General features: G+C 35.0%; 1 protein-coding gene across 7 annotated transcripts in view; it reads left to right on the top strand.

Moving 5' to 3' along the window:
- PTBP3 (polypyrimidine tract binding protein 3) overlaps positions 1 to 18995 on the top strand; it is a 125964-nt gene that overhangs the window by 100530 nt on the left and 6439 nt on the right. For 6 of the 7 annotated variants that reach the window (XM_042964616.1, XM_042964615.1, XM_042964614.1 and 3 more), the window contains 7 exons: positions 1786 to 1863; positions 4491 to 4630; positions 4876 to 4909; positions 7949 to 8041; positions 9142 to 9358; positions 13052 to 13129; positions 13272 to 18472. In XM_042964616.1, coding sequence (XP_042820550.1) covers positions 1786 to 1863; positions 4491 to 4630; positions 4876 to 4909; positions 7949 to 8041; positions 9142 to 9358; positions 13052 to 13129; positions 13272 to 13404 — 773 coding nt within the window. In that variant the 3' untranslated portion in view covers positions 13405 to 18472. Of the gene's footprint in view, positions 1 to 1785; positions 1864 to 4490; positions 4631 to 4875; positions 4910 to 7948; positions 8042 to 9141; positions 9359 to 13051; positions 13130 to 13271; positions 18473 to 18995 lie in introns of those variants that run through there. The other variant, XR_006210621.1, reaches the window with a different exon arrangement.

The raw sequence follows: 18995 nt of genomic DNA, 5'->3' as shown, positions 1-18995 counted from the left end.
CTGGGTGGCTCAGTTGGTGTCCGACTCTTGATTTTGGCTCAGGTCATGATCTCACAGTTCTTCGATTGAGCCCCACATCAGTCTTTGCTCTGGCAGTGTGGAGCCTCCTTGGGATTCTCTCTCCCTCTCTCTGTGTCCCTCCCTTTCCCTCAGAATAAATAAATAAACTTAAAAAAATTTTTTAAATCATTTTTCTGTATGGTCTTGAACCTACTTGAATATAACTTTAACAAGGACAGTTCTTCCTTAGCACTAGAAAAATGCTTGACTCTCTGTGTGCTCTCAATAAATGTTACGTTCCTCTTATTTCATCACTTAATTCTGTCAATTATCTCATTTTTTGTATCTTCACTTAACTGTCAGTTCTCCCTGCCAGCTCTATCCCTGAAGTCTCTTAATGACTATATATTTTCTTGAGTTATTTTAATAAATCACAACTACATATTTAACAGATTCTGTTAACTATTTTTAATGAAGAGAATAAACTTTTTGAGTTTTTAATTCCTCTGGAAAATACAGCCTACATATTTCTTCCCGTAAATATGCTCATCAACCTATCATTGAAAAGAAAACAACCTCTCCCTTTGACTCTTAAAGTCTAACTTCTCGATATTGCTCTAAAACTTCTTTACTTTTTATATTTCTTATTCTCTTTGACTTCTCCTGAGCCCCCACCCACTTAAACACTGTTCCTCTAGATCCTGAGGGGTTATAATTCTCTGTTTTGTTTTTTTTCTATTTCTAAGGCTGTTCTCTTAGAATGTTCGTCTTCTTCCTCTATCACTTAAATGTACTAATACTCCATTCCATTTTTGGAATCCATTAAAGTATCCATTAATACTCTCTTCCATTTTTTGTCTTCTGTCTTTTTAAAAAAGTGTAACTTTTTTTCATACGGCTTTCACGTTTATTTCTACATAGATGATTTACAGATCTGTGTCTTACTTTTTCTAAGTATGCCTTCTCATTTCCACTTGTGTCTTACCATCACCTCAACCTTGACATGTCTGAAATCACATTGTCTTGCGACTAGTATTGACTTCTCCATTGGAACTAACTCCTGTTTTTCTTGATGGTCACAGTCCCCAGGCTTCTGGAAAGAAAGGAAATAATACCAGCATTTGTTTAGCATCTGGTATGCAGTAGGCACTGTGCTTTTCAATTACATAATGTCTAGCTCAAGTTTTACTTCCTGAGACACCTCCAAACAATCACAGTGAATCCTCTGCATTTCCTTCTTAGACCACTTGCAGTACATTTGTGTTTAAACCATTAGATCTTCAGTATATGAATCTCTTGTAATTCATATAATAATATGAATAATATTATTGTATGAATTACATAATTCATACAATTGTAGTTTGTAAGCCTTTCAAAAGTGAGGATTTTTATTTCATATTTTCATCACCATGGAACCGTCTAGGTATAGTACATTTTAGTAAGTATTTGACATAGAAATTTTCACATAGAAATAGTTCTCTAAATAAGGGCATGAATCTCAGCCTAAGTAACAAAACAAAATAAATGAAAATGAAGTAACTAGTAACTCAAAACTAAATAACAGCTAAGCTGTACTCTTGAACCTTGAGCCCAGGTGAAGGAGGTTAGGCTCTGGAAGGGGCAGAGGCTCTTTACTTACACATTAGGTATCACCTTTTGAACAAATCTTTATTCCATAACAGTATCTCTTTATCAATAGTATACCATCATAAAATTTTTTTTATTGCTTTGATAACCATATCTATAGAAGGTAGAATATTTACTTTAGCTTTTCTTCCCCATTAGGTGCACCAGGTATAATTTCTTCACCATATGCAGGGGCTGCTGGATTTGCCCCAGCCATTGGATTCCATCAAGCTACAGGTGACTTTTTAAAGTTGAATTTGAAACAGTTTTTTAGTGATCTGTATGTTCTAAGAGCTTATCAAGATGAAAAACATCACTATATTTGAAGAATTTACAATACAAGCATTATGTATATCAACCATAGGAATGGCTCATTGTATGATGCACAGCTTCCTTGTCTTTACAGCTCATTCCCTGTGGTTCCATTCTCAGTTCCCAAATTCCATTATATGTCCTGCATCATTTATACTTGTTATTGACACAGATATACTATAGGTTGACTATATTAAGTAGCCTGACATTTGCCTTTTAGATTACTCTATGAAATGTATGAACTGCTTCTGTCTTTGCTAATAAGCTTATAAATTACATGTTGAATGGACCTGTGTCTTATTTACATTTAGGTTCTTAATGCCTTTGATGGCCTTCAACACATACTATGGAGTCAGTAAATACCTGAATTAATAAATATTAAATATTAAATCCTTTCTTATATCATTAATGGTTTCAGAGGATTACCATAGAGAGTATGCATGCTGTTTATTTTTGGAGATATATATATTTTCTTAGCTAATAGAGATAATTAAGAGATAGCAATTGGTTAATACTTTGATAATGACTCTCTCACTCTTTTCCAAATAGTAAACAAAATAAATTCGATCATAAGCTCAGGAAAAGAAAAAATTTACTTTATGATTTTCTCTTTAATGCCTAAAGAAAACACTATGGTTGGTGATTAGAAGAGTGGCATAATGTTAAGCCTAGTGTACATATGACATTTCCAGTTTCCAGCTGATTTATGAGTATAACTGTATTTTAAATTGCAACATAACTCCTTTCTGTCAGTAATCTTCATATTCTGCCCCTCTAATCTTGGGAATTTTAACTACTATCTTTGATAGAGAGGATGAAGTTGACTAAAAGAGGAAATATGATAAGGTTGACATTTAAGTTTTCTGTTTTTGGTGGTTTTAAGAAATCTTAATACATGTTTAATTAAATGAATATTCTACCTATTCCATTAAAATGAAGGCATTATACATTATTTTTATTTATTTGAAGCTCCCCAAAGTTTAATTGATAAACATTTGGGAGTAGTGATATATGGTTTCCTTCATCTTAGATATATTTTTAAAATTTTTTAATGTTTATTTATTACTTTGAGAGACAGAGCGTGAGCATGGGACTGGGAGGAAAGAGGGGGAAACACAGAATCTGAAGCAGGCTCCAGGCTCTGAGCTGTCAGCACAGAGCCTGACACGGTGCTCCAAAACACGAATTGTGGTATCATGGCCTGAGCCGAAGTATGCTTAACCGACTGAGCTACCCAGGGGCCCCTTGATATTTCTTTTTGACACACACCGTGTGTAAATCACCACAGATATTAAGGAAGAGGGAAAAAAATGCATTTAGGAGACTCCTGAGTTGATAAGACTTAAGCTTCAGTAGAGGGTAGATACATACACATACACACACACACACCGCATACGTATATAACATACTACACACCGTACCATATAGCTACGTTGTACTACTGGTGATATGTAATAAACCTACACAGGTTATTCAGAAGTTGCAGTGTTGGATTGGAGGGGCATGGGAAGAGGCCATGTAAGGGCCCATTGAATATCGATTTCATGGGAAAAATATCCAGCCTGAGAAAGTGGTCTGCAGAGTTTTAAAACTCAGGAGGATGATGGTCATAATGACCTCATTGGATGGTCAAGCAGAATAGTCTGAATGTAAACTATATTGTTTAATTATGTGATTTGTGGGAAAGTGACCAGACCGTATTATAAGAAACTTTGAGCTTAAAGAATCAAGAAATACCATTAAGGAACTGGTTTATTTTACATAAACTAGAGATTTTGCCTTAGATAATTTTTAAGCTGAGAACACAAATAGTAGGACCTTCTGTAAAAGTAAAGTGCTATTTTAGGCATAGTATATAGTGTTAATATTCCAGTATTACCAAACTTGAAATAGTTCTGGACTATCTAGGGGAATAGAGAGCTCTGAAAATTCTCACTACAAAAGAATACTGAACTCTATAAATCAATTATTGATGGTTATAATATTTATATAGCACTTTACAAGGTTACAGGTATTTTTCCCACAAAATACTTCTCTTATACAGAATGTTATGTATTCTGAATGCCTGGTATACAGTCCAGTGATTTTTAGTGAATTTACAGAGTTGAACAGCCATTACCACAGTCCACTTTTAGGACATGTAATACTTCCTAGTCACAAATATGACTTTTGCTGAAGGGCTTTTTTTTTTTAATATAATTTTGTGGTAAAAGCCAAATGAAAAAATACATCTACCTTATAGGGATGTGCTAAAATATCTTTGAAGAAATGGAGCACTTAACAGTTGATAGATCCTCTAACGACTTTTAAGAGCAGTGAATTCAGTTGCTCTGCAAAATTCTGTATTATAAATAACAGAGTACTGACTGTGATGATGTCAAAGAATAAGGATCTTGACTTCTAGGCTAACTGGCCTTTGATATTTTTATGGTAGCTTTGACTTATTTTCTTCTATATTTTTGCTTTCATCTTCATTTATTTACTTAAGTTATATCCAGTGTTGTAATTCCCCAGATAACCAGTATATGAAATGCTTTTGATGTTTTAAAAAGGTATATCAGTCCCAGCTGTTCCTGGAGCTCTGGGCCCTCTCACAATCACCTCTTCTGCTGTCACTGGAAGGATGGCCATTCCTGGGACTAGTGGTGTACCAGGAAATTCTGTTCTGCTTGTCACCAATCTCAATCCGGATGTGAGTTGAAAATTATTTTATAATTTTACTCTTTTCAGGAGGAGGTATCATAGCTTCTGGTCTAGGGTTATATTCAAATGTTTAAGTTTGTTTCAAGGATTTTTATTAAAATTCATCACTGGTATATATAGAAGAAGCATATAAAATCAGTGCTTTAAACAAAGTCAGCTGCTGTTTTTAATAAGTAAACTTACTTTAATTGTTTTACTTAGACACTTATATTTTGTGTTATCCTTTTCAAACAGCTTATCACACCACATGGGCTTTTTATCCTATTTGGTAAGTTCTTTTTTGCTGTTTTAATGTCTGTAATGTGGATTAAACATGTTTCGTCATTCAGTAATATTTATCGATTGTCTCTATGTGCTAATAAATAGTGTGTTTGACACTGAAGATAGAGAAGGAAATAAGTAAGACTTAGTAAGTAATTACAATTACAATAAAGTTTTATGAAACGGGAAATAGAGATTGTAATAGGAATGTGTACTTAGGAGACCTAACCTAGCTGAGAGAATCAAAGGTGGTGTACCAATAGAAATGATAGTTAAGCTGACTTGTGAAAAATGAGTAAGCATGAGCCAGGCAGAAAGGAAGGGCAAATGTGTTTTCCCAGATGCTAGCAATGCGTGAGAGAGCTCCTGGAACATGGAAGTGAAGGAAGCCACTTCCCACTGGAAAGTGTGGAAGCTGAACAGATGAATACGGACATGGTCAGGAAGAGCTTTGTAACTAAATTAAGGAGCTGGATTTTTAACCTAAGAGCAGTGGGAAACCGTTGAATAGTTTTAAGCAGAGAAGAGGCATAATGAGATTCAGGTTTTAAAAATAGTCTCCAGGGGCGCCTGGGTGACTCAGTCAGCTGAGCGTCCAACTTTAGCTCAGGTCATGGTCTCACAGCTTGTGAGTTCGAGCCCCACATAGGGCTCTGTGCTGACAGCTCGGAGCCTGGAGCCTGCTTCGGATTCTGTGTCTCCCTCTCTTTCTCTGCCCCTAACCCCCTCACATTCTGTCTCTGTCTCTCTCAAAAATAAATAAACATTAAAAAATAAAATGAAGATAGTCTCCAGACTTTCTAATAGTGTTCCTCTCTTAGTCCAAAAAAAAAAAAATGTTAGCAGGTACTCCTAATTTATATATGATTATTTATAAACTTTATCCACCTTGTACTGTACTCATTATGTATAGTATAATATGCACAAATAGAAATATAAGAACAACGAAATAAGTAATCAGTATTTTACAGATTTTTATTAACAGTGAAACTTCATAAAAAACTTACTAACATTTAGTGAGAAATATTATTTAATATGTTTCATTATTTAAAATCTTTTCCATTTTGAATCAGTATTCTCAGCTTTGATTCCAAGTTCACTTTATTTTAGTGCTTGATCTTAAAGGTTGTCATAACTGGAAATGATAGCTCATAAAGATAAGCAATTTAAGTGGAAATGTTTCATTGTCACTGTACCTTATGATTTAGTAATTTTTCAGTCTAATCCACTCGTTTTCATTGTACTTTACCTAGAAAAGTTCCATTTTTTTCCTCTTGTTAAATAAATCAGCTGATGTTGACAACTGCTGCATTAGAATATTTTTTTAACAAATGGGGTTAACAAATGGCACTCTTTATTTGGAAGTTTTAATAGGCTAGAAAATCGTTTCAAATTTTTGAGTGGATAATAGGTTTTTAGACGATCTTTTTGAGGTATAATTTATAACCATATAGTTCACCTGCTTTAGGTACATAAATAAATCATTGATTTTTAGTAAATTTACATCATTGTGCAGCCATTACTACATCCAGTTTTGAACATTTCTATCATCCCACAGAGATTCTTCATACTCGTTTGTAGTTCATAAAAAAGTAAATTTTTTATTCATGACATATTCATGTAATTTTCAGTAACAAAATTATGTATTAATGATAAATTTTCACATGTCTCTTTAATAACTAATGACATTTCTTTCTAAAAGTAGTTGATTTCTTACTCGTTTAAAAAAATATCATCCTTGGGGCGCCTGGGTGGCTCAGTCGGTTAAGCGTCCGACTTCAGCTCAGGTCACGATCTCGCGGTCCATGAGTTCAAGCCCCGCGTCGGGCTCTGTGCTGACTGCTCAGAGCCTGGAGCCTGTTTGAGATTCTGTGTCTCCCTCTCTCTCTGACCCTCCCCCGTTCATGCTCTGTCTCTCTCTGTCTCAAAAATAAATAAACGTTAAAAAAAAAAAAAATATCACCCTCAACTTGAAGAACATATTGTATGTATTATTTTTTTAATGTCTATTTCAGCCACTTGTCACTTCTGAGAAGGACAGCTAATTTGGAATTCAGAATACTTGTCTTTTTTAAAAGTACCATTCATCTCTGACTTTAGTTGCTGTTAGGTGCTTGCCCACCGGATAACCAGCACTCCTTTTGTGTCCCTTGAAGATACTCATAGTCATTCTTTTTGTCACATAACAAAGTGTGGTTATGGTGCTACTGATATTTAAGTAGCACCATATTTTTTTATATTTTTATTTTTTATTTTTATTATATTGGTGATACCCTCTAGCATGTAAACTGCAATCTATTTTGATATATTAAATTTTAAAAAAACAATATTTTTCCTATTGTAGAAATTTCTGCCTATAATTTCATGCATATATTTAAAAATTAGTAAAATATAGTTTTTCATATTAGCTTATATAATCAACTCAGTATAAATATGAGTTTGACTATTTTCCCCCTACACCCCAATCATTTTACCAGTCCTTTGGAATATTAGATCCACTTTGGGGAAGACTAATGCAGAAAAATTGGTTGTATTGAGGTCATTTGGGAGGCTGTTACGGTAGTTTAGATGTGAAATGATAATGGTAGCTTTGAAGGTGGTGAGGATGGGGAGAAGTGGACAAATACAAGAGATATTTAGGCCATAAAATCAATGGATGCTGGTGATTGGGTGATTGACTAAATGGAAAGGAAAGGGAGAAGTTAAAAGATGAGTCCCAGGTGTCTGACTAGAGCACATATATGAATGATGATAATATATATCGATAGAGTTGGTGAACACTGGAAGTGGGGAGAGAAAAGGGGAAATGAATCCGTTTGGGACATACTAAATTTGAAGTGTTTATGGGACATCCAAGTGAAAAGGGTTGAGTACATTAATCTAGAACATAGAAGGCAAATTTGTTAATTTGGGAGCACATGTGTGGAATTGCCCAGGGAATATGTATATGAGAAAAGAAGCCTTCTTTAAATGTATGAGTAAAATTGAACATTAAACAGGCATTTTTTTTTGTTAAATTAAGGTTTTGTTTTGTCTTTTCCATTAGGAGTATATGGTGATGTACATCGAGTGAAGATTATGTTTAATAAGAAAGAAAATGCCTTGGTTCAGATGGCAGATGCAAGTCAAGCTCAGCTAGGTACTATGGTTAATAGTAGTAATGAAAGCCTCCTCCTTTTGTATGTGAATTTGCCTATAAAATAAATTTCTAGGTGGTAGGACTATCATTTTACTGAAGGGTACCTTCTTATGCAAATGTCTTCATTATTATTTGAGCCTACTTCTGGTTTAAGATTAAAAAAAGAGGGGCACCTGGGTGGCTCAGTGGGTTAGGCGTCTGACTCTTGATTTCGGCTGAGGTCATGATCTCACAGTTGTGAGATCGAGCCCCACATCAGGCTCTGTGCTGGCCATACAGCCTGCTTGGGACTCTTCTCTGCCTCTCTCTGCCCTTCTCCCTTTCAGGCTCAAACTCTCTTTCAGGGGGGAAAAAAAAGGTTAAAAAATAATTGTTGCTCTTTGAAGTCTGAAGTTTGTTTATCTACTTTAACATATTGTTGATGTTTGGACCTTTATAAACTCTAGGTTTTTTCCATTAAGTATAAACTAATAAATGTGACTTTTTTTTTTGTTTCATTTAATTTTATTTATTTGTTTTTCTTCCAAATTAAGTTTTCTGTAACTGTTTCATGGCTTAAAAGTTTGAGCAAACTTCGTAATAATGGTGTAAGAAAGTTGCATTCCATGGCCTTATAGTTCATAGTTACAGTGGCTCTTAAAATATTACTACTCAGATTTTTTTATTAAAAGAATGTGTTGCCAGGGGTGCTGGCTGGCTCAGTCGGTAGAGCATGCAACTCTTGATCTCAGGGTTATGAGTTCAAGTCACTTTGGGCATGGAGTCTGCTTTTAAAAACAAAAAACAATGTGTTGCTTGAGATTAAAATACTTTATTCAATAACCATTTCCTGAGTACTTGTTCTGTGCACTATGGAACTTTCTAGCACTCTGCTAGAAAGATAGTTATTTTTTGTTTAATTGCTTCTCTTTTCATCATAGTAAAGTCATTTAATACATTTCTATATGTAAGAGTTTTTGAATTTAAGACTATTATAACACCCAGAATTGGCAATATAATTTTAAATGATTAAATAAAAGAATTTAATGATAATTTAGACAAATTTTACAAGAACTTTATCTTAATACCCAAACTTTTCTTAATTTTCTTCTATGCACTAGCCATGAACCACCTGAGTGGGCAGAGACTTTACGGAAAAGTGCTTCGTGCTACACTGTCCAAACATCAGGCAGTTCAGCTTCCCCGAGAGGGACAAGAAGACCAAGGTCTGACTAAGGATTTTAGCAATAGTCCTTTGCATCGCTTTAAAAAACCTGGCTCTAAAAACTTCCAGAATATTTTTCCACCATCAGCCACTCTGCATCTTTCCAACATCCCGTATGTACCTAATTAATTATTATTCATTTAGATGATTAACAGTCTACAGTATATGGTTTGGGAGAGGTAGAAACTCTGAAATTATTGTAACGTAGCATTTGTCCTAGTCACCAATTTCTCATAAGATTACTTATTTACCATCATGTCTTAAAGTCATATCTCTAGTCATACACCAAAAGTGAAAGATAAGTTTCTTTCCAAATGGAGAATTAGCAACTAGTTACCTTTCAGTTATAAAAGGGCATAAAATAAGTTTATGCAGAAATATTCCATTGGTACATACTTGTTCATCCCTTTGTATAGAAGTAAAGAATTAATTAACATAACAAACTCAAATAATTTATGTGTCTAATATGGTAAAAATGAATTTTCTATTCTTTATCTACAAGTTGCAAAACCATGCATATGTTAATTACTCTGGGACACATGGGTGGCTCAGTCAGTTAAGCATTTGGACTCTTACTTTTGACTCACATCGTGAAGTCAGGGTTTGTGAGTTTGAGCCCCGCACCAGGCTCCACAATGGCAGCACAGAGCCTGCTTGGGATTCTCTCTCCCTCTCTCTGCCCACCCCACCCCCGCACCTCGTGCATGTGCGCATTTCTTCTCTCTCTCTCTCTCTCTCTCTCTCTCTCTCTCTCTCTCTCTTTCTCAAAATAAAAAATAAGCTTTTAAAAAAATAGGGGTGCCTGGGTGGCTCAGTCAGTTGAGTGTCCAACTTTGGCTCAGGTCGTGATCTCACAGTTTGTGAGTTCAAGCCCTGCATCAGGTTTGCTGCTATCAGCATAGAGCCCGCTTCAGCTCCTTGGATCCTCTGTGTCCCTCTCTCCATCCCTTCTCCACTCCTGCGGTCTTTCTCTCAAAAATAAAATAAATAATTTTTTAAATGTTTATAAAAGCTAAAAATTACTTTATTGTGACTACTCCATTTTAACCAGTGTTGTAGGAGACTTGTTCTTGAGTCATCATCTTTTTTTTTTTTTTTTTTTAAGTTTATTTATTTATTTTTGAGACAGAGACAGCTGAGTGGGGAAGGAGCAGAGAGCAAGGGAGAGAGAGAATCCCAAGCAGGGTCTGCACTCTAAGCACATATGAAGATGGCAGTTGTATATAACTTAATCTAATACATGAAAAGAGAATAAACTTTGGAAAGAGTGGCGTTGTGTATGGCCATGTGTGTAGAAATTTAAAGACTTGAGGGAATGGAGAAGGGTAAAAAAGTTCTAGAACATTATTGAGAATGAGAATGGGGATGAATAGGAATAGAAAGTAATCACCCAAAATAATGTTGAGTGCTCAGGCTGCCAGCTAGTCTCTGGGTAGGCTACCTGAAGGAACCTTGAATCTGAATTGGACGATGGCTCAAATCTCATGCCAGCTGAGAAACTGGAGGAGTCCCTTAAAAAATCTCTAGGTTATGTGGATCTAGAAATGTAGCAGCTCACATTATGGAGACAGAGCGACAACATATTTGGATACCAGGGCAGGCTCTTGTCATTATTACCTTCTTAAATACATTATCTAGGGGCTGGTCTCAGGTTGCAGCCTACATAGGATGTGTAGGCAGAAGAGGGAGAGGACATTAATATTTTCTGAACCATCTACCAAGTTCTGGGCACCATGCTGGCAATTTACATTTGTTACCTCATTTAATCTCCATATAATAACCTTTTAAAAAATGTTTATTCATTTTTGAGAGATAGTGTGCACGAGAGCAGGGGAGGGACAGAGAGAGGGGGACAGAGAATCCATAGCAGGCTCTGCACGGACAGCAGAGAGCCTGATGCAGGGTTTGAACTCACAGACCAGGAGATCATGACTTGAGCCAGTCAGATGCTTAATTGACTGAGCCACTAAGGTGCCCCCATTTTAACCATTTTTGAATGTGCAGTTTGATGTACATTCACATTAAGTACATTCAGATTGTACAACCATCACCTCTGTCCATCTCCAGATTCTTGTCATTATCCCAAATTGAAACTCTGTACCCATTAAGAGTAATTCCCCATTTCCCTCTACTCTCCAGTCCTTGGTAACCACTATTGTTTCTTTCTTTCTCTGTGAATTCATACCTAAAAACCTTTGAAATAAAGTCATTTGTTTCATTTTATCAGTGAAACTCAGGTTAAGTACCTTACTCAAGGTCATACACCAAATGAATGGGAAATTGAATGTGAACTCAGATCTGTCTCCATGCAGAACCAATCATTGTCCTCCTGCACCATCCTTACTGGCAGTTATGAGATGAGATACAGTGTTCTTAAGACAGTATGGCAGTTAAATCATCTCATAAGAAATTAGTGAATAGGACAACTGCTATGTTGGAATAATTTAGTCAGTTGACTCTTATGTGATAGGCCACTATATTAGTTATCTAAAATGTTTATTAGCTGATACTGTTACTGTGATTCAGGAATCCAGAGTGGCTTAGCTGGTTAGTTTTAACTTAGAGTGTCTCAAAAATTTGAAGGTTTACCTGGGGCTACAGGATCCACTTTCAAGGTGGCTCACTTACTTATGAATCTAGTTGTTGACAGGCAGCCTCAGTTCCTTGCCACAAAGGACTTCTCCATATGGGTGTTTGAGCATCCCTCTGAAAGAGTAGCTGGTTTCTTCCAGAGCTGATGATTCAAGGGAGGGCAGGGTGGGAATTGCAATGTCTCTTAGCCTTAGAAGTCTAACACGTCAGGACCCCTGGGTGGCTCTGTTGGTTAAATGTCCAACTTCAGCTCAGGTCATGATCTCGCAGTCGGTGAGTTCAAGTCCAGCGTCAGGCTCTGTGCTGACAGCTCAGAGCCTGGAACCTGCTTTGGATACTGTGTCTCCCTCTCTGTCTGGCCCTCCTCCACTCATGCTCTGTCTCTGCCTCTCAAAAATGAATAAACGTTAAAAAAAAGAAGAAGAAGTCAAACATAGCGTTTCTATGGTACCCTAAAGGTTACAGAGGACATCTCTTCCTTATGGAAGAGGAGTATCTAAAGGCCTTGAATACTAGGAGGCAATAGTAGTGAGGGGAGGGGGAAGCATCTTAGAGCCTGACTCCCACATACATGTATTCAGAATTATCCTAAAAGCCATTAAAAATGTAGACATCTGGTCAAGAGCCAACAAGTCAGAACTGGGAAGTAATTTTGGAAACACTAGAAGTAGTTTTGGAAATACCATTAACATTAATTACTGAAGCCAGTGGTATGGGTAATTATCGCTTTAAAAGAAATACAGATAGATTTTCTTGTTCTTTAAATACCTGCCCGTGTTTTTAAAAATTTTTTTAACGTTTATTTATTTTTGAGAGAGAGAGCACAAGCAGGGGAGAGGCAGAGAGAGAAGGAGACAGAGTCTGAAGCAGGCTTCAGGCTCTGAGCTGTCAGCACAGAGTCTGACGCAGGGCTTGAGCCCATGAACCATGATATCATGACCTGAGCTGAAGTCGGATGCTTAACTGACTGAACCACCCAGGTGCCCCAATACCTGCCCGTATTTTATGCAAAAGATTTTAGACCAAATTACATTGTTTTAGAACATGTATGTGTCAACTTTGAACATCTTTCAGGGCAGTTCCAAAAGCCCTTTCAGGGCTTTATTGTCTTAGAAATGTGAGATACTCTGAAGATTTGACAATTGAAAATTAATCTTTGGTTCATTTGAGAACTGGGGCTAAGATAGTTGACACTCTCTGTGATGTTTTCACAGCCCTTCTGTTACAGTGGATGATCTGAAGAACCTTTTCACAGAAGCTGGGTGTTCAGTGAAGGCTTTTAAATTCTTTCAGTAAGTCCATGCTTTCAAGAAATACATTATTTTAAGTGGTGTGCAAATTTTAAAGGTAGTTCAATGAAGTCTTCTAAGGTTGGGGAGATTTGTGGGTAAAATTAATTCTACATACTTTTTATATTTCTTCCATTATTTTCAGGAAAGATCGCAAAATGGCACTCATTCAGTTGGGATCTGTGGAAGAAGCAATCCAGGCCCTCATTGAACTTCATAACCATGACCTTGGAGAAAATCATCACCTCAGAGTTTCCTTCTCAAAATCTACAATCTGATTTTTCTGTGAATTTTTCTCCTAAGACTGGACCATAATTTCAGTAAAACCTTCAGACATAGACTGAAGCAACTCAAGACCAATTCTGCCTCTTTCACAAAAATGACTCTGAGTTTGATATCCAAGTATATTCAGAAAATTAAGGGACGTTCTTTTTTTCCATTTTTCCCCCTTGCCAGTATGTGATCAAAGGTTCGTTTTTTCCTTTGTACCTTAGTGTCTATGAAAATAACCTTCAGGAAAAAAAAAAAATCAGGAAAAGAATTTTTTTAGTAATTTAATTCCCTGTATTAAATTGGATTTCAAGAGGACAGTCTTTCTTTTAGTTTGGGTCCAGATCAGCCTTATACAACATTTCTAAACTCCTTTGTACTTTGGAAAAATTTAAACATACAGGCTTTTAAAATTACTTACAACAAAGTTTTTAACTTTATGATTCAGAAGTTCGACCCCTATAGGAAATTATGTTCACTTCTAAATTATATCGGTTGTTAGGCATATATTGATAGGTATTATACATAAACAAATTGGGTTGTATTGGAAGAAAATTTATAAACTTGCACATTTTCTTTCAATTGTTTCTTTTTTTCACTGTAAGACACTCCTTTAAAGAATACATATCTTTAATTTTTTAAGACTATTTGGAGAAATGAAGTGTCTCAGTTGTCCCCAAAGGAAATTAAGTGGAATCCAAGATCTGTTAAGGTGTCAAAAGAAATAGTAATTTTATGAGGAAAAATCATGGTTTAATTTTCAAAATGATACTATTTGCCGAGTAATATGATCTTCGAAAATTTAAAAAGAAAAATAATCCTACTTATAAACTACTTTTTTATAATTGTTTTCAGAAAAAAAAGTTTACAAGGAAAATATTCAGGTCTATCATATGGTTTGACAGATTTTTTAAAAGTTATTTTTGGTAAGGTCTTCTTTTAGAAAAAAATTAATCTCAAGGGTTTTTTGTACCACTATAATCTCTAATACTTATTCAGAATTACTGTGTATTTACTTAATTTCTTATTATGTGCCTTATTATGTGCTTATGATACAATAGGTTAGAATTTTATCTAAGTATCTTGAAAGCTATATTGTGGGCTTGGTGAGCATTTTGTTTTTTCTTTCCCTGTTTTGGTAAGGATTTTAAAGTTTTTTCATTGCAATTTTAAGTGGTTTTCAATAAGTAATAGTTTTTATTCAAATTTTTGGTGCTTTGGTGCAGAGATGGGGTGGGGAAGGGTGAATGGTTTGGGGAATAACTCAGTTGCACACCTGTAGGCCTCTTCACTTTGTGACCAATAGCGGTCATTGCCAGTTATAGCATACCAGTTTGGGACTATAAAATATAATTTCAGTTTCTGAATCTTGTCTAACCTTTATCACCCATTAGAATTTGTCTCAGGATTACTTGGTTTTTCTCAGTACAGTGCGATGCTTTTCTTTGTTAATGTAACTTTATTACTAAGTGTCCACATTATATGGGGTATGAGAAGGTGGGTCCTTTCTCATACTCTGTCCCTTTCTCTTTTTGGTTGAGTGTAAGAATGCATTTTGATGTTACTTCAGTGATTCTATAATGTAAAATTATTTCTTTTTAATAAGAAACTTTGCATTTGTTCATTATTTTTTCAATGCTTGATTAGATTTTTTTAAAGCAGAATTTGTCATAGGGGTCATTTTTGTCCATCCCTTTTACACTTTTCAGATTCTCAGAGTAGCTCATCTCACCTTTAAAAAGAATATCTCAACTTCTTTACTATATTGCAGCCATTAATTCGAATGTTGGAAGATTTTTACAAAAGAAATTTTACAGAAAATTGGAGACTACAAAAGATACTATAGGTTATAAAAAACAATTCACTTCACACTGAGGAGCAGGTATGTGATAGACTAGGAAGGAGGCCACTGAATTGAGATTCATTTCAAATGAATCCATTTTAGCATTGGCTGAATAGATAGTAATAATTAGCTATATAGTTTTTATTTGTTTCACTTTACAAAATGTGTGTTTACACATTTTTACCCCTCTGGTGAGAGGGGAGAGGAAAAAAAACAACTCTTTTTTTTTGAGAAATCTCCCCAAATTTGCTTCTTTTTTCCTTCCATATAGGCACTATTATAATTTCCAGTGTCACATTTATTGGATTATTTTGTTTGCTTTGAGTTAGGAATTACTGTGTAATTTTAATTCATGATTCTCATAACATTTAGTGTCAGTGTAGCAGAAAGGAGATAGTAATAGTGTTGAATGTTAATTTTGAAGTAGGGAATGGCCTTTAAATCTGAGAGAGAACATTTGAATCTTTTTCAGGGATGTGTGTGTGTGTGTGTGTGTGTGTGTGTGTGTGTGTGTGTGTGTGTAGGTATGTATACATATACATGCACTCTTCTAATGTACATACATATACACATTACATACATTTTAATTTATTGACAAAATCAAATTAAGATTTGGAAAAGTGAGATATTCTTGTCTAAAACAGTATGTTTGAAATCTTCAATTTGTGTCTGAAATTAGCTGTAGTGCATGGATATTGCCCATATTGAGTTATTTACTATTTGAATTATAGAGGTCTACAGTATTTGTTGGCATAGTTTCTGTAGAGAGATTTAAAGATATCAGGGTGGTGGAAAAACTAGATCTTCATACTTTTGTTTTGGCATACATTTATTCAGTATCTTCTAAGCAATGTTTATTTTCACTGTTGAGCTGTCATAGTATCCTATTTTTAAGTTTATTTACTTTATTTTAAGGACTATTGTCTTAATCACTTTTGGAGGTGTCTTGACTTGTACACAAAGTATATATATTCAGGTCTTCAAAAAATAGCAGTACACGTTCAGCAATAGCAATGTATGCCAAAAAGTTTGAGATTTAAATAACTTGCATAGCAGTAAAATGTGTTTTATGTGAGACACAAATAGAAAAATGACCCAGTATCTTAATATCTTAATCAATAACTTACTGAAGAATATCAGAATTCCCCAGTAACTCCGATAGAATGCCATATAGTCTTTAAAAGTAAATATTATGTTGTTATTTTTAGTAATGTTTCTTATTCTGTAGTTAAAAGTTGCAGATCTCACAATTTTTAGAGACATAATTTCTGCCTGCCTAATTCCTTAAGGGAGCAATGTCTTATTTGGCTCCACCTAGGATGGTGATCATTGGTTCTGCTTCAGATGATAAAGAGATAACTCTCATAAATGTCATTAGGCAGTGGAATTTATATAATGAATATATTATCATGTAATTTTTGGTCCCACTAAATATTTTTGGGCAGAAGGTGACAAGCTCAAAAGTATGTGTTTTTCCCCCCCTTGAGTCACTTAAAAACCCTAAGTTTGCCAAACTATCAATCTATCTCTTAGAAAACCTAATGTGTACTGCTATTTTTAAACCAAAAAGACAGCATGACTATGCGTAAAAGCATTTTTCTTAGCCTTTCGTCTTGATCAGTCGTTAACAAGAATAAAACTGCCAGACTTAAAATATTCTATTATTGTGCTAAAAAAATACAATTTAGATTGCACAGAAGTTTTCCTTTAAAGAAAATAGAACTCAGCTGTCCTTCAAAAGAGCTGTGTTGTTATCTACAAGACTATTTGCAGTCTTTTTTCACAGCAAATTCTAACAGTTATGAATGGTTTAAAGAGTAGAAAATTACTAAAATATTAGTGGGGGGTTTTATAGAGGGAAGAAAACAAAACAGGACCAAAGTTTATGTGCCTTCTTCAGTAGTCTTAATTGACCTTTTCTTCCTATTTGAGACTAAGGTAGTTATCAGTATTCTGGTTTTCAGGAAATATGTACTATAAAGTTTTAAAAGAATGTTATCTCACAGACTATTCATACAAGCAAAGAATTGTAACTGTAGAAATGAGGTTTCAGTTACACTTCTGCCTTTATCACATGATATTCATTATATAGCATTGTGCAGGTCCAAGAATGAGCCGCTCTAAATCTCTGTGGTCGTCATTTTTGTTTTTGTAACCTGAGGCATATGTTCCAGAAAACAGGGATATTTGTCTGGTCCAGTGACCTTGGTGATAATAGTCATGATCGAAAGCTGCTTATAGCAAGCTTAAGTCAGCACTGTAAACAGATTTTGTTTTTGTTGTTGTTATTTTCAGTTTTTGAATCTATGTAGTAGTTGTATTAACAAATATTTAAATAGATATTTTTGATGTCATTTAAAAAACAAAACATGCTCTGGCCTTTTCCCCCCTTACCATTGTTACCCAGATCTTTTAAAAATTCATCCCATATCCAGAAAGTACTAATTATAGATTGCTGACCAAGCAAAGTTTTGCATCAAAATGTCACCTCATTGCTCTGACCAAAGACTTAACTGTTCTGGTTTTAACTCCTCTCATTAAGCATTTTTTCCCAAGCTCCTTTCTGCAAGAAGACCCAGTGCAAAGCGGCCTTTACTTTCTACTTCCTATTGGTGAATAGACTACTTAGAGAAAATGGGAGTATAAATGTGAACAGAATGGATTAGGATGACAAGGGTTTGATGGGCATTTTCAGTACTGTATTTAAGAAAAAAAAAAATAGCACAGGTAGGAGCCTCTGACATTGTCTTGTGTTTTATGTGGTCTGTTCATAAAATTCCCTTTTTCAGTTTATAAGAATGTTCATCTAACAGAAGAAGATGCTGTAAATATTTGTAACAACATTTTTTTTAACCAGGCCAAAAAAGAAAAAAAAAAAAAGGTTTTTGGGAACAAGTTAACATATAAAGTGGTTTTATATAAAACATCAATTGTCTTGTATATTTTGATAAGCAGCAGTACCAGCTTTCATTTGTAACACAGTTTGTGGCGTTGGAAGAAGAGGATTCTGTGATTAAGTGAATTATGTTATAAATGCAAAGAGAAGATAAAATATTAAAAAACATATTTTCTAAATGCGTAGTGCATGGTTAATTCAAGCTTCTGTACACTACAGTATATTCCATTTTCGTTCAGTTTGTATATTTGCTGACAATTACTTGGTATCTCTAATCTCTTTTCCTAACAAGTATAGCATTGTAGCATGCCTTTTAATAAATGTCATGACATCTGTACTCTCTTAAAATTTTTCTGTGTTCTTGTGTCTGTACTTTGGGTTTCTTCTTGTCTTACTTGTAATTCTAATGATGTCATATTTTCTTTTCTTTTTCATAGCCATCCATCTAAACTTGTCATAGTTAGGGATCATAATGAGCAAGCACATATTCATACAACTTTAAAAACTGATGAAACCCTAAGTTTGCTAACCACCTCTCTTTTAATTAATTAAGGAATGATTTTTAATTATGAGGGGCATAGTGCTTTTCTAATAGTCCCTACAATGCAACAACTTCTATGGCCCTCTCCCTGTAGCGCAAGCATATTGGCACACTTGCATGAGTTCTCTTTCTCTCTCCTCTCTCCCTTTCTCCACCTTTCTGTGTAAGTGTCTAACACGCACAACTCTTCATATAAATGCGATTGCCAAACAAGAGTTGGAACACTTTTTCCAGTTCAGTTTTTGGCTTCCTGTGGGATTAGTATACATACTTGAAACGTGAGGTGTCATTCCAGACCAAATTTGTGTTGCTTTTAGTT

The sequence above is a fragment of the Panthera tigris genome, chromosome D4 (assembly GCF_018350195.1).
Source record: "Panthera tigris isolate Pti1 chromosome D4, P.tigris_Pti1_mat1.1, whole genome shotgun sequence".
In the NCBI taxonomy this organism is placed as follows: domain Eukaryota; kingdom Metazoa; phylum Chordata; class Mammalia; order Carnivora; family Felidae; genus Panthera; species Panthera tigris.
The sequence above is the reverse complement of the archived record's forward strand: the minus strand, read 5'-3'. Positions and strand labels throughout refer to the sequence as shown.